The sequence below is a fragment of the Nelumbo nucifera genome, chromosome 4 (assembly GCF_055504915.1).
Source record: "Nelumbo nucifera cultivar China Antique chromosome 4, China Antique-T2T, whole genome shotgun sequence".
Taxonomy (NCBI): domain Eukaryota; kingdom Viridiplantae; phylum Streptophyta; class Magnoliopsida; order Proteales; family Nelumbonaceae; genus Nelumbo; species Nelumbo nucifera.
Window position 1 is genome coordinate 11575956 of NC_142652.1, and position 14360 is coordinate 11590315.

General features: G+C 35.8%; 1 protein-coding gene across 3 annotated transcripts; it reads right to left on the reverse strand.

Annotated features, from left to right (window-relative positions):
- Positions 1-747: 747 nt before the first annotated feature.
- On the reverse strand, positions 748-10024 carry LOC104587202 (serine/threonine/tyrosine-protein kinase HT1-like). Of its 3 annotated transcripts, none has more exons than XM_088886433.1 (4): positions 8835-10024; positions 6445-6900; positions 3256-3478; positions 748-1422 (listed from the first exon to the last, which is right to left on the reverse strand). In XM_088886433.1, the coding sequence occupies exons 1-4, from the start codon at positions 9192-9194 to the stop codon at positions 1382-1384; spliced, it is 1080 nt and encodes a 359-aa protein (XP_088742559.1). In that variant the 5' UTR covers positions 9195-10024; the 3' UTR covers positions 748-1381. The 3 variants fall into 3 exon arrangements, with proteins under 3 accessions (XP_088742559.1, XP_088742561.1, XP_010243015.1); XM_088886435.1 differs by having other exon boundaries at positions 748-1419; positions 8835-10023; XM_010244713.2 differs by lacking the exon at positions 748-1422 and having other exon boundaries at positions 2980-3478; positions 8835-10023.
- Between the last annotated feature and the right edge of the window lie 4336 nt (positions 10025-14360).

The following is a 14360-nucleotide window of genomic DNA, read 5'->3' on the forward strand; positions in this document are numbered from 1 at the left end:
GCCGGGTGTATATGTTTTTGTCTCTAGCTAATCCTCTCCCAATTGGAGGGGTAAATGGTGATAACTGATAACGTTATAGGCTCCGAAGGGGTATGAAAGGGAATTCAGTTCAGTCTTAACTCTTGAATCTTGATAGCTCCCGTGATGAGGGTACTCAATGACGGTCAGCCTAGGGTTAGAATTCTTAGGCCCGAATTACAGTTGGGATAGGTATAAACTCGAAGGTATTTAACATTTTGATTTTTTATAGATTTGCAGTGTAATTCAAAAATCTACTCCGTCCTTTTCCGTACCCTCTTTGCCTCTTTGGCCTTTGCCCCACCTATGAAGCTATGATTATTGAAAACCACATCCCACATCTCATGACTGCTTGTTAGTGTTGTCTTTTCTTTCTTTGGTATTTTACTTGCTGTGGCTCCTTAAATCAGATGTTCAGGTATTAGTCTATTTTGGGTACGTGGGTATCTGGGATGGTATATTGGAAACTATATGCTTACAAACTTAAATTAAGAGAAGTGAGGAGAGAGATAACTAGATAACCCATTAATGGCATATAAGAAGAAAATAAGTATTCTCCAAATGGATCCATCTGTTCCTCTTTAGACAATTTATCATTAATGGCTTTTTAAAAAATTTCTAAATGAAAATTTACTTGTATCATGCCCCCCTAACCCTTGACTAATAAAATTAAGCCAAGCAAGTAAAGTTCATAATTCTAAAATTAAATTGTTCCAACATATATTTGTTGACCTAAACATTATTAACTGAGAAACAGTTATTACATGATAAAAAAAAAAGTAAAAACTATGGATTGTTTTTTGACATCCGTCCAAATACAAAAAAATAAAAAAGTCTATCAAGTATCAACCACCGAATTATTTATGGCCTTCCAATTGAATGGACCGAATCCATCTCTGCCGATGGATGAGCCTGTAACTACCGAGCATCTCCACTTTGATGGTCCTGTTCGTCCAACGGTGTGAATTATTAAAATTTAAAAAGTCATATTTATCTCATTACGGTACCCCAGGCCAGGCCACCACCACCAGCCAGCCAGCTTTGAATTGTCCCACGAGAGGCTTGGGACCCAGTTATTCTGTGTTAATAAAAACTGAAAGATAGTGTCATGTGTGCCGCTGCCACCTAATCTAATGGCTATCCTAAGTACATGACCCCACCCTCACCTACTGAATGTAAGTTGGAAGTCCAGTGGGTGAGAGGGGAATTTGGAGTCTTCAATCATAGCCACCCTGGATTCTCCGTCCTCACTAAAAAAAATTAAAAAAAAGAAATAGTGGAATAACACGAGAAGGGTATCTGCTAAACTGCTGGTACAGGTGGCAAATGATATGGGGCGAATACAGCCCAAGCAATCAAGAAGTTAAGGACTTGTTGGTTTACCAGTTTTTGCCTCTTTTCCTGCTACGTCAAAACACGAAAAGATACAATATTGCCGAGTTAATACAGGAATAGGATAAAGACATTATTAAGTCATTAAGTGGCTACCCAACATTTAATTGGTGGGGAGCCACATCAATCAAACACTGTGGTTCTCAATTCTGCCAGTTGCCAAATATATAGAAGAAAAAAACCCTTCTACCTTATCGATCACTAATACAAAAAGATGCAAATCTAACCAAAGAAAAGAGACCTTATTTTTGAGCATTACCAGCTAGGCTACCTGTAACCTTTTATGTCATTGGAGATCTCAACAAGTCATCCAACGATAGAAGATAAAAAGAAAAAAGAAAGAAAACAGTTGGGATAAAGATCAACTTTCAACAAGATTCTTGTCATCTGCTCTATGTGGAAGCCATTCTACTGCAGGGCTGGATCCTCCGGTTAAAGTAGTTATGGGTCCCATCTATGGCCCCAGGCTCGAGTTTATGCCTTAATTAAAGCCAAACTCATGAGTTAAGCCTCTAAAATATTTCTAATGCGCAAGGGAGGCCAAGCAACAGGATTGTGGATAAGGCCGTGAGGTTTTTAATGGGTTTAAAACTCACTGGCCGTTGACTAGTAGGACTAGGATATATACAAATCCTCCAATCGGACAAAAGTCTCATCACATTCACATGGACATGGTTGCATAATGCTCAGGTGACCATGTCAGTATTCTTAGTTGTGAATATTGGTATAACCCTAAGACTATGTCAGTATAGTGAGGATGAAACTCGGATACAGCCTTCTGGCCTTACAATGACAAGAGTTGGACAGTCGGTGAGGTCACTATAAAAAATAAGAAAAAGCCAGTACTTCCTGCCTGTCATGAGGTACTAACTGTAATAGATGATGATTACAAAAGTTGAGTTAATATGGTAGCTCTGTCTACCATGGCTTCACTCTGTGGAGGTTGACTACTGTAGCCTATAGGTACATGCAACTTCTGTATAGGGCTCATATGAACAATCGACCCATAAAATCACGGCAACAACTGCCTCCTCTAACATTCTTAATATGCTCAAGTGACACTGGTGATTGATTACCCCCCCAACTCTCCCCACACTTCTGTATAGGGCTCATATCAACAATCGATCCACTTGTATTGCAATGTTACAGATACTGGGCCTGAGCACAAAACCTAGGCCCAAGTGTGGAATTTCCTGGCCGGACTGGTTTTTGTGGGCCAGGCTGAAAATGATCACTCCTATTTTAGACTACCATTTGAAACTTGCTTCTTGTATCTCTGAATAGATTGTTTTGTTTACCCAGCAAAAAAGAATGAGAAAAAAGGAGGCACAGAAGATGGCAATTAATACATCTTCCAAATATGAATCTACACATCTTTAATATCCTTTTTTTTTGTAATCCACATCTTTAATATCTAATGCTGCTTGATTTAGGACTAATTATCAGGATACCGTTAACAAGAAAATTTCAAAGACACAGAAAAAGTTCACACTCGATATAACATAACATGACTATGCAAAGCTTGGTCAATTTAAAACAAAAAGAGAAGAAGAATGAGAATGAGAATTAGAATAATCAGATATTTTCAATAACATTTCAAGCAATTTAAGAGTTCAGTTATGGATTCTGCACAAAGATAACAAGGAAAATGTGGCAAATATACACATTCACTTACCAAGATAAGGAACCCTTTTTGTTCCTGTTGTTAATCACTTTTAACCAGAAAGTTACATAGAAGGCTCATAATTTAAAATATGAACCACAGGAAGAAATATATGGTACATACTACATGTCACACAATTCAAGATAAAAAAAAATTCTAGGCTTTCAAGGAAGTGAACCTACAGAGAGTTTTACACCGTGGGATGCATTGCAGAAATGTTTGATGTTTTGATGGCTTGTAATATGAGAAAAATGTTGGATCCTCTTCAAGAGCTTCTGTGTAATTCTCAAGGATTGAGATGATCTCATCAAAGTGGGGCCGCTTATCTGGGTTGCTTGACCAGCATCGGCTTATGAGATGGCGGAATGCCTTTGGGCAAGCAGGGGGCAAAGGAGGTCTTGCATTCTGCACCAGTCCAGCAAATATGGCACATAAGGCACTTGTGAATTTTGTTTTCTATGACAAATCTTAGCAAAGATTTTTTTTTCAGTAACTGTTAGAAAAGAATTAAACTATCATACTATCTCCTGTATCATACATTCTGTACAATCTTCTCATTAAATAAACTGTACACTTTACCATCAAATCAACACATAACTTGGTTCATCTTTTTTCTCTTTGTTTCACATCAAGCAGATTTTCCTGTCCATAGAGGGGCGTTTTGAAGTTTTCAAGGTTTGAGTTTATGGATTCATATTTTTCTGATTTTTTTGTTATTAGAAGTCCCTGGATGCATATCAGCACCAGATCTGGCAGAATAGGGTATGAAGCAGAGTGTACTAGGCATTTCATCTTAGAAATTCTAATAAATGGTCAAAATGAAATAGGTTTGCCGATCTGCTGAGTGGAAATGAATGTAAAGACTAGGTCACCTTCAGTAGAACAGATAAGAGTGAATGCCAGATTACAATTTATGGGACCTATGAAGTCTGAATAATGGCATGATCGACATCTATCAAGCAACTAACTATGCTTCTAACAAATAAATTTCAAAGCACACTGACATCCTGTATCAAACTACATGTAGCTTTCTGCATTCAGATGTCCTCTCTCTCTCTCTCTCTCTCATACACACATACACACATTAATACCACCACTGATGAACCAAATTATAAGTTCAATAAGAATTAACTGTTCAACACACTTGAGGAAGCATCATAAAAAATGCACAAGAAAGCAGAGGCAGCAGCAGGCAATTCAAGAACCAACACAAAGGGGAAGGAAGAAATTGAGAGCCACAAGAATTAACTCTCTACTTCAAAGTAAATTATAGCTTTATAGCCACAAATGACCCATTTTTGTACTCATAAAGACTAGTGAAAATTAAGTATTTACGATGGGAAAATACTGTGGATTACATCTATTTTGACATATCAAGGTATTCAAGATAAATTTCTCTGGCAATTCTTCCCTAGAGACTAAACTATACTAAAGAGGAAAAGAGAAGTGCAAATCCTGTCATAACGTACATTTTCTTGCTAATTTAATGCTGTTACAATGTGCAAGGATAAAAGAGATGTCTGCTTCATTTTATTCTGAGGAAAATATAGCAATTTACATTGTAACATTATTCACAAATATGCTAAGCACAATGCCTTTCCACATTTCTCATTAGACAATAACCATGAGATTTAGTGTTGATGGGAGGCAGAAAATGGAATTGAATTTTTTTTTGAAAATATCAGCAATGAAGTGATGCAATTGCAAATCACCAGAGCCACAGTTAATAAAACATAGGATAGAGGATTTGAATTACATAACTTGGAAACTTTTCTAATATGAAGAAAATATTGAGTATTTTAAAAATGTAAATTGGGAAACAAAAAAAAGTGCAGAGTAGGGAAGGACAACAAACAATATCAACATGGGAAAAACCAGAAGAGCACTATAATGTATAGGTACATTCATTCACATCTTCAGTCATTCATAGAAATTAGGAATAGATGGATCATCATCATCATCCAAGCCTAATCCCAAACAATATGGGGTTGGCTAAATAAATCCTGTTTGCCATTCTATTTCGTTTAATGCCAAATCCATTGTTACATTATGAGTGCTGAGTGCTTAAATTACTTCTTACTGCTTCGATCCATATCCTTTTACCTCTAGTCCTTCTATCCTCCTCAACTTGCAATAGATTGAAAGGAATGATGGGTGTATCATGAAATTATGACTCATCATATATGATTTTTTTAAATTGATCTAATTGATTGATGTCTTATGATAAAACAATCTGATGTACACTATTGACACATGGGACATAGGTCTTTTAAATCAGTTCTACTCATTTCTGATATCAGCCATGGACAAAACTGCAGATCCACACAGGAAGTGGACATACTACTGCAAAAGGATTTTCAGGAACCAACTCATCAAGATCCAAGTGCAAGACAATCTATTAGTCATTAAAGCCTACAGTAGTCAATTTTGACATATTTTCCACCTATTTGGGGGAGGGGGAAAGTTTTCTTTACCCAGGAAACCTAATAATTGGGGTTTCTTATCTTAAAGATTAGTAAAATTTTCTTTTTCAATACCAAGGTTATGTGCTACTTAAACATATAACTGAATATAAATGTTATTCATAAATAGCAAATAGACAAGCATGCATCAAATGGTACCAATGTTATGCATGGATGTTTTTATCACGTAATAGGGGGCTGATCATTAGAGGCTTCTTTTCTTTTTCTTTTTTTTTTCCTTTTTTTTAATCATAGTTCATTGGTAATATGGAAATCCTAGCAATGTAATAATTGTCGTATCATACAGGAACCCTGTTTCTCAAGAGAATCCACTTTCTCATAAGAGTAATTCCATAAGTTGGTTTTAATGGTAAGATTGATAACAAATATAGTTTTTCTAGGTGCAGAAGCTGGTAGAAATAGGAGAACTTGGTAAAGAGGTAGAATGGCAAAACTGATTTCTTTTTGCTAATACCACCTTTTATTTAATTCTATCTACACCAGCAAGTTACCAGTTCCAAATTCTTTGTCTATCATTACAAAGGGCCTAACTACACATTGCCAAGGCATCATGTAATGTTAAAATCCTACTCTACTGTGGAAATATAAAAAAACAACGAGACAAGTTACTCGAGGTGCAGCAATTGGTCAGATGCTAATATAAACATTAACTAATCATGACTATGCAAGAAAATGCCCCCATATCTCAAGGAAAATTAAATAAAGGGCAGCCTAGTGCACGAGGTTCCCACCAATGCAGGGTCTGCAGCCTTACCCCTGTGCACATACAGAGAGGCTGTCTGCCTGTTTCCAAGATTTGAACCCTGGTTACCCAGGTCACAATGGAGCAATCCAACCGTTGCGTAAATTAAAAAAAGTAACATGTGAAAAATTTTAAGGTGCCTGTACCTTTTCTGAAACAGCAAAAGCAGCCTGTTCTGGAGTCATGTCCTGGAAAGGAGTTAATGCTGTTAAAATCTCCCAAAGGACTATGCCAAAACTGTATACATCAACTTTCTTCGTGTGTTTCTTTTCCTTTATCATTTCAGGTGCCATCCAGCGGTAAGTACCCATAAACCCCTTTCCACTTCCGCACTGAGATTCTAGACAGGAGATACCAAAATCTGCCACTTTGACACACATATCTTCACCAAGCAGTAGATTTTCTGATTTGAGATCCCTATGAAGTATCCCCTTAGAATGAAGATAATGCATTCCACGAGCAATATCAAGGGCCAACCTTAAAACCAGGTCAAGGGGAAGAGAATATGGTTCATGCTGGTGGAGGTATTTTCGCAGTGAGCCCCCTGCCAAATACTCAGTGATGATACAGAAAACAGGGGGTTTCTTACATGCTGCAACAAACTGCACGAAGAAAGTAGAATTAATACATTTTGGTCAAATAAAGCAATGTGGTCATGGTAGGGCTCCATTGTTAAAACAAGATAAATACATTCATTACGTTAATAACTAGTTACTTAGTTGACATAATTACAAAAATAAGGCAGTCACATCTCACACAGATACATAACTCCATACCTGTATTTCTTTTATATTGAACATTGCCATGCTTTTCATGTTTTCATAGCTCAACTGCATGATTTTTTTACAAATTTGCCTGAAACAACTGCCATTTCCCCATCATGTACTAGTTTCTATTACTTATTCCAAGAAAAAACACTTTACAAAGTTTTGGTTGTAACAAGTGACTAGTGCGATCCCCTGAAGATGAAATTTAAAGCATTGACCTCATGGGTTGAAAGACTTCTCAGCCTTCCTTACTGTAGCTTTGATTAGGGAAATGACTTCTAGGTTGCACATGAATATGTTTGAAATATAATGCATATCATATTGTCATTCTAGTTGGGTAAAATAAAATATCTACAGAGAATGAATTTTAAAGCAAATTGCCAAATGTTGTAGATTTTGAATTCTGTGGATGATATCTAGCTGCAAGGGTATGATATCTGTTTCTCAGCCCAGAGAATGATAATTGTATACAGATCCTTCATCCATTAAGTTTGTTGGTCTCCTGGTTATATGACTTGCAGAAAAACTATTCTTCATTTTCACACTCTCCTGAAATGACTGCAGTGGTAAACATGTACAGTGATCTACTAAAGGTGCAATCAGATTCTGGATTCCAGAGAAAAGAAACTTTAGAATTTGGAAGTAAACAACTATATCAGATCTTGTTGCACTCTCACCCAGAGGATGCTCAACCTGATGCAATTTTGTCTCGAATAAAAGACGGGATAGCTGGAACTCTGGAGTAATGGAGACTTGGATGTGGATTGGGAGTGCAAACTCTGTGAGAGAGCTGATACTGAAAGACAGTGTTGAAGATGGCCAACAAATCCAAAGGCCAAAAGAAAATGTAAGAAAGAGACGCTGGTATTACTATAAACACATTCTTCAACAGAATTCTAGAGAAGGGTGAATGCATAAATAGAAATTTGTAGTTGGAAAATTTTGTCCGACTTATTTCAATGAAAATTAGATGAATAAGCAAAATATTTGATACTCATAAAAAATGATGTGTTTTTGTCTTTTCATAATTCGAGAACCCAAAAGGACTCGTGAAGATCCTGGATCCAGATTGATGAGAAAGTAGTGCTTGCATATATTTGATACTCATCCAAAAAAAAAAATTGATGTGTTTTCTTGTCTTTTCATAATTCAAGAACCCAAAAGGACTCATGAAGATCCTGGATCCAGAATCATGAGAAAGTAGGGCTTGCATATGAGATTAAGAGGTCTTACCGCTTTCGGAGAAAGTGCATACACTAGAGTCTAGACTTAACAACGCCATTTTATTTAAGGACATTGATTGCGGGACTAGTAAGGTTTAAATGTTCAGTTCGTCAAAAGAAGTAACAAGTATGGTGATCATTATTACAAGCAGATGATATGCTGATTGATAAAAATGAGAAGTGAAACCATTACTGAAGAAGCGATGGGGAAAAAGGATGGCATGCAGTTAGGCTCTCTATGTAGAAATAAGGTTTCAAGTGAAGTGTTACCCTCGATAGCATTCTCGTCCTTCCTTAGCAAGCCATTAAAGGGTAAAATTGGCACGGAGAACTTAACAAAAGGCAAAAGAAATTATAGATTTTCAAGGCGATGGTAAGTTCGTTGTGTTTGAAAATTCTATTTTCATGCAAGGCCAAACAGGAGAAAAGTAATTAGGATGTCTTAACACACTTGTACCACAAATATTTCTTCTCGATACACCCCAACAATGCAAGAACAAGGGGAAAATAAGCAATTTTTAAGAATGAAGGAACACCAGAGCTTACAGTCACGATATTAGGATGCCGGAGCCGAAGGAGCAAGGCGACCTCTGAGGTAAACTGCTGCTCCAACAGAGTAGCTAAGTTCTCGTCTTCCTCGGGTTGACTAATGAGCTTTATGGCCACGTCCATCTGCTTGTATACCCCGCGATAGATCCGACTGTGCCGTCCCATTGCGAACTTATTCCCAATGAACAGCTGAGACAAATCGGCACTCCATTCATCTTCTCCATCACCTTTAATTGCTGCACCAGAAGAAACCAGGTATTTGGACCAAGAAACAGTTCGTTTATATTCTCCGAGGGAGAGCCTCCTTCCGGGTCTCCCATGGTTCGTTATCTGCTTAAACCACTGAGATTCCTTCATTGATCCGAACCAGTATCATTAAATCTTTACTCATAAACCTTTTGGAACAAAATGTGGGTTCGAAAGGCCCTAAACTCTGCTCGTCTCCTAAAGTTCAGCTAAACACGGTAGAGTTAAACGCAATCTTTCAAGCGAATAAATTAATAAATCATGTTTAACTTGAAAACTGAAACCGTTTCTATTCCAACTACATTTCGGACACTATCAAATTCTTCCTTATACACCACTCTGGTGCACTCATACTTGAAAGCATTCATTCACTTCATTTATTTGAAGATCTGGAAAAGAATATAAGCATCCAACCTCGAAATCGAATAAAAACACCGTTTTCTTCGAAAAAACTGAAATTAAACTTCAAATTCCCCCCACATTACGTATCTATTCGAACTAAAAAAGAAAAACTGTCGTTCTCTTTCGCAAACATCACCCGATTCCTCTGCAACAACATAACAAACAGCAAAACCATCCTCCTTCCTCTAAACCTCAAGCCTCCATCTCCAAATCAAAAGTAAAATAATAATAATTAGCAGTAATAATAATACTAATAATAATTTGAGACAATCAACAATTATTCATTGCTGCCAGACTCAATTAGGTGAAAAGGCAAGGCATTTCAAACCCAGAAATAGAAATTGTCGAAGTTAGAGGAAGAGATAGATAGCTTAAAAGGTCGACTAATGGTATGTACCCCGGCGAGGAGGTTAGAGCTAAGGATTACGAGAGAGAGAGAGTCAGTTAGATTGTCGTTGGGGGTGGTTTTCCGGTGCAGTGAAAGCATCAGCTGGGAGCTGGCGGGTTCTCTCAGTCTTTGCCCAACGTGGGACGATTCATGTTTGAGGGGACAAAGCGGGTTTTTGTGATGGAGACTTCTATCAGATTTTCAGTTAAATGCCCATTTCATTACACAGAATTTCGAGAATGCCACTGCATCTAGTTGCTACGGGTTTAGAATATCCCCGCCTCCTGTGGACCATAATGCCCTAACTGAACCGAACTGAAAATTGGTTTGAGAAAAAAGTTTAACTGAACCGAACAGAATTTCGAGAATGCCAATTCGGTTTGTTTACCTTGGTTTTGGTTTTTGGTTTGGTTCGGTTTTATAAATTTAGAAATGCCAGTTTTTGGTTTGAGAAAAAAGTTTAACTGAACCGAACTGAAAATTGAATTAACCAAAATAAATATATGTATTTATATTTTAATTATAAATATTAATATTAATATTAATATTAACATTAACATTATTATTTATATTAATAATATATATTTATATATTAATTGTAAATATTGATATATTTGAATAATTAATTATAAATATAAATACAAAATATATTTATATTTTAACTAACCAAACTAATCGAACTGATTTAAATTTGATTCAATTCGACTTGGTTTTCATAAAAATGACCTAACCGAAATATTGATTAAATTCTATTTCCGAACCGAACCAGCACCCCTACCCCCTCACATCTCGATTCTCGAGTTTTCATTTTCCCTTTCCCTGTGGATGTACTTTTCATCTAATATCTAACCTCATAAATTAAACAAACAAAATATCTCCCCAATCCAACCCAAAGACCCAATTGCAGTGAAACGTGAAAAAATATTTGCTTTTCGAAGTAATTTTAAAGAGTGATCCCGTGTGTGGTAGAACAAAGCATTGAATCCCCAGAGTAGAAACCACTCAGGTTTAATAAATTAGTGATATGGGCACACGTGATAATGTGATATTCTATCCATCAATTAGATCCTAAATACCAGCTTTTGGGGTCAGTTTGTTGGCTGTTACACTAATTTTACGCATTAATCATTAAAATGTTAAAAAAATGATTTCAGGATTCATAATTTAACAATGGCTATACAGAATGACAAAATAATATTTAAATAATGTACTTTATATTTAATGAATATTAAGGTTTAAAATATCGATACAATATTAAGGTTTAAAATACATCTAATACCAGCATTGTTTTAAAAGGCTTAAGCCTCGAGTCAAGTCACACAAAATTTATCTCAAGGCTTAAGCCTCACAAATTTAATGTCAGAATGAGGCATAAGCCTCAAGCCTCAAGGCGTGAGGCGTAAAAAGGTGTATGCCTCAAATGTCAATGATTATATAGTTATTTAATGCAAAAATATAAATTTTTACAATTGTAAAAAAACACTTCAATAATTATAAGTCAAATAATAAAGAAAAAAAGAAAAAAACAATAAGACAAATCAAATTATATTAGTTTTTCTTAGTGTTTCAAAAGAGTTGAATGCAAAAAGGACAAATTAAGTTCTTAGTTTCTTATTATTCTAATTGTAATGCCTCAAGTTTGTTATTTTCCATATTTCTTATACTAATGGATCTTTTTGCTTTTTTAATAATAATAATAATAATAATAGATCAAATCAATTAAGTTGTTTCCTTTTTTATAAATTTGTTTTTTACATGAAATGTAAAATGTTTATAATTTCTAGTTGATTAGTTATTATTTTATTTAATGCTTAAATGTTAAACTTATTGCTTATAAACTTCTAATTTATGAATTTGTATATTTTTTTGGGTCATTACACTTCAACTACGCCTTTAGCCTTTTAAAATCTTGGATACCAGATGTATCATATTGTTTTTTTTTTAATCCTAATACATCTGTCAAGTGTATTTGCAAAACCATTTTAATATAAAACTAAAATTTGAAAATAAAAAAACTAAAAAAAATATATATACATATCCATCAAAGTATTAAAAATATTAATACATCTCTGCCGATACTCAGGTGTATCAACAGAGGTAGAAGTCTTAGATGATGATGATTAGGTTTATTGATTCTGAATATATTGGTTTTTTAAGCTATATTCAGCTAAAATTCAACTTGGAAAGAACTAAATCTTAAAGTGTATTTTAAGCCTAAAAGGGTTCCAAACTTTAAAAAGAAAAAAAAAACACTCAAAAATTAAAAGAAAAAAAATCAGAATTAATATCTAAAAGCATGCCAAACACAACCCTAATACAATACAAATCATAGCAAATTAGATGATAACAAATACATTGAACAAATTAAACAGTTCACGAACTCCCCATGTCATACACAAGTTGGTACGAATTTGTGGCCAGAAAAAAATAAGTATCAGCAAAGAGATTCTCTCTCTCTCTCTCATTAATCCTTTAATGGGGAGAGGACAGTGGTGTTGAGTGTGTTGAGTTCCTTAAAAGGTAAATGTCACATTTTATCGAGGGTTGTTTTGTCAATCAAGTGATGGGAGGGCAGAGGGCAAAAGGGAAGGGCAATTTCGTTATTATGAAGGAGAGGAGGCGGTTGTGGAGCGAGCATTTCAAAATTTAAACAAGGGTAGGGCGTAGGGGCGTTGGGCTTGGGACAGATGGCAGACATGGTTACTTTGGGATGGGCAAATGGGCCCCACAGAACATGACTATCCGTGGGAGTGTCGGACTCGGACAGCCGTATGCTGATTCCGTATACGGTCCATTGCTATAATCAAGAAAATGGAGATGTTGATCTTGATCAGCCCCCCCCAATAATAAACCTCTATTATATTATTTATTCCGTACAACACGCGGTAATACGATCGAGTTGGCATCTTCTCCCAACATAAACTGTTCCAACAATGTCCGAAACCCACCTTGCCTGAGACATGCGGGTAGAGATGATGTTGGAACGAGTTTGTTGGAAGCTGATCCGGTAGCATTTCTCTCTAACCGAGAGTGTAATCGCGTTTAATTCATGGGTTGGAGGTGGTTGGTTCTGGAGAGAGTGGAGTGATGGAGAATGTTTGTCATTTAGCTTGGAGAGATGTGAGTTTGTTTTTAACGCTTGCAACGTGGCTGATGTGGGAAACCACGTTCCATCTCTACCATCAGTCCATCATTTCTTGAGGACATAGTCCAGCAGATAATAATAATAATAATACTGAAGGCCGAATGAACTATATACGATATTCGTACTTTCAGCCGTGGGTTGGACTGGGGGCCCACTACAAATTGAATGGGTCCAAGTCCAACTAGATGATGTGACTATATGGTCATCTGATTTGTAAGCATTCTTGTGGTTACTGATTTGTGGATCTTGGCCCACCAGATCGTGGGTTGCTAGCACACCACCCCGTAGGCCACATGTCTAGGTCCATAGGTCTATATGGCCTATTCCACACATCTTAGACGACAGCTAGCTTAATCCCCCTTAAAATAATAAATAAATAAATGTCCAAGAATATTGTCAAGACTCGAGAGGATACCGTAGTAGGAGAAAGAAAGCTAGCACTGAAAGATTGGCTTTTTTTTATCCCTCAAGAGATTGATTTATTTAGGATAAATAAATTTTTAGCTTTTCTTAAGTGTTTATATAATAAATAATTATTCAATTTTTTTCTTCTAAAATTATTCTTAGTTGAATTTTACTTTTATAAAAGTATTTTCATAAAATAATTTTTATTAATGTATTTTCATAAAAGTGTGTTTTATAAAAGTAATTTAATGAAAGTACTTTCAAAGGGTATGTTTTGAAATTTTGAAAGAAAATGAAGAACAAAATAGTTATAGATTCTTATTTAAGTGCTTATTAGAGAAAAATACTACCAAACGGCCAATACAAAATAAGTGCTTATTTTAAAAAATAAGCACTCGAAAATGTGGAATGCCAAATGCAAATAAGTGCTTATCCGACCTTACTCTCGTAAGCACGAAATTTGTGAAGATTACTAACATGCAACGCCATGGTGCTTCACTGGCTTCAGCTCCGCTAAAAGACACATTAGGATTTTGAAAATAGCATGCACTGAATGATCTTTTATGCTTCATTTTGGTCTATATTTCAGGAATAAGATACTTTTAAGCCATTAATCTATCTATGACACACTAAGGGTTTGCTTAGTTTGGAATAGAATGGTCTATTCCTCCTACCTATTTGATTCAGATTGGAATCAGAATCAGAATTGAAACCAGTTAAAAGGAATTCTCAATCCCAAGGGAGAGGGAGAGAATGACCATTCCCTAAAATGGGAGAATGCCAGTACTCGATCAGAAATAAAAATAAGATTCCAATTTCATCCAACAAAACATTTACACTGTTTGGTTTAAAGGAAAAAAAAAGTAGAGAAAGGAAAGAAAACGTAGGAAAACCTTTATAAACCTTGTATGAGTTTCCCTACCATTCCCTTCCTTCC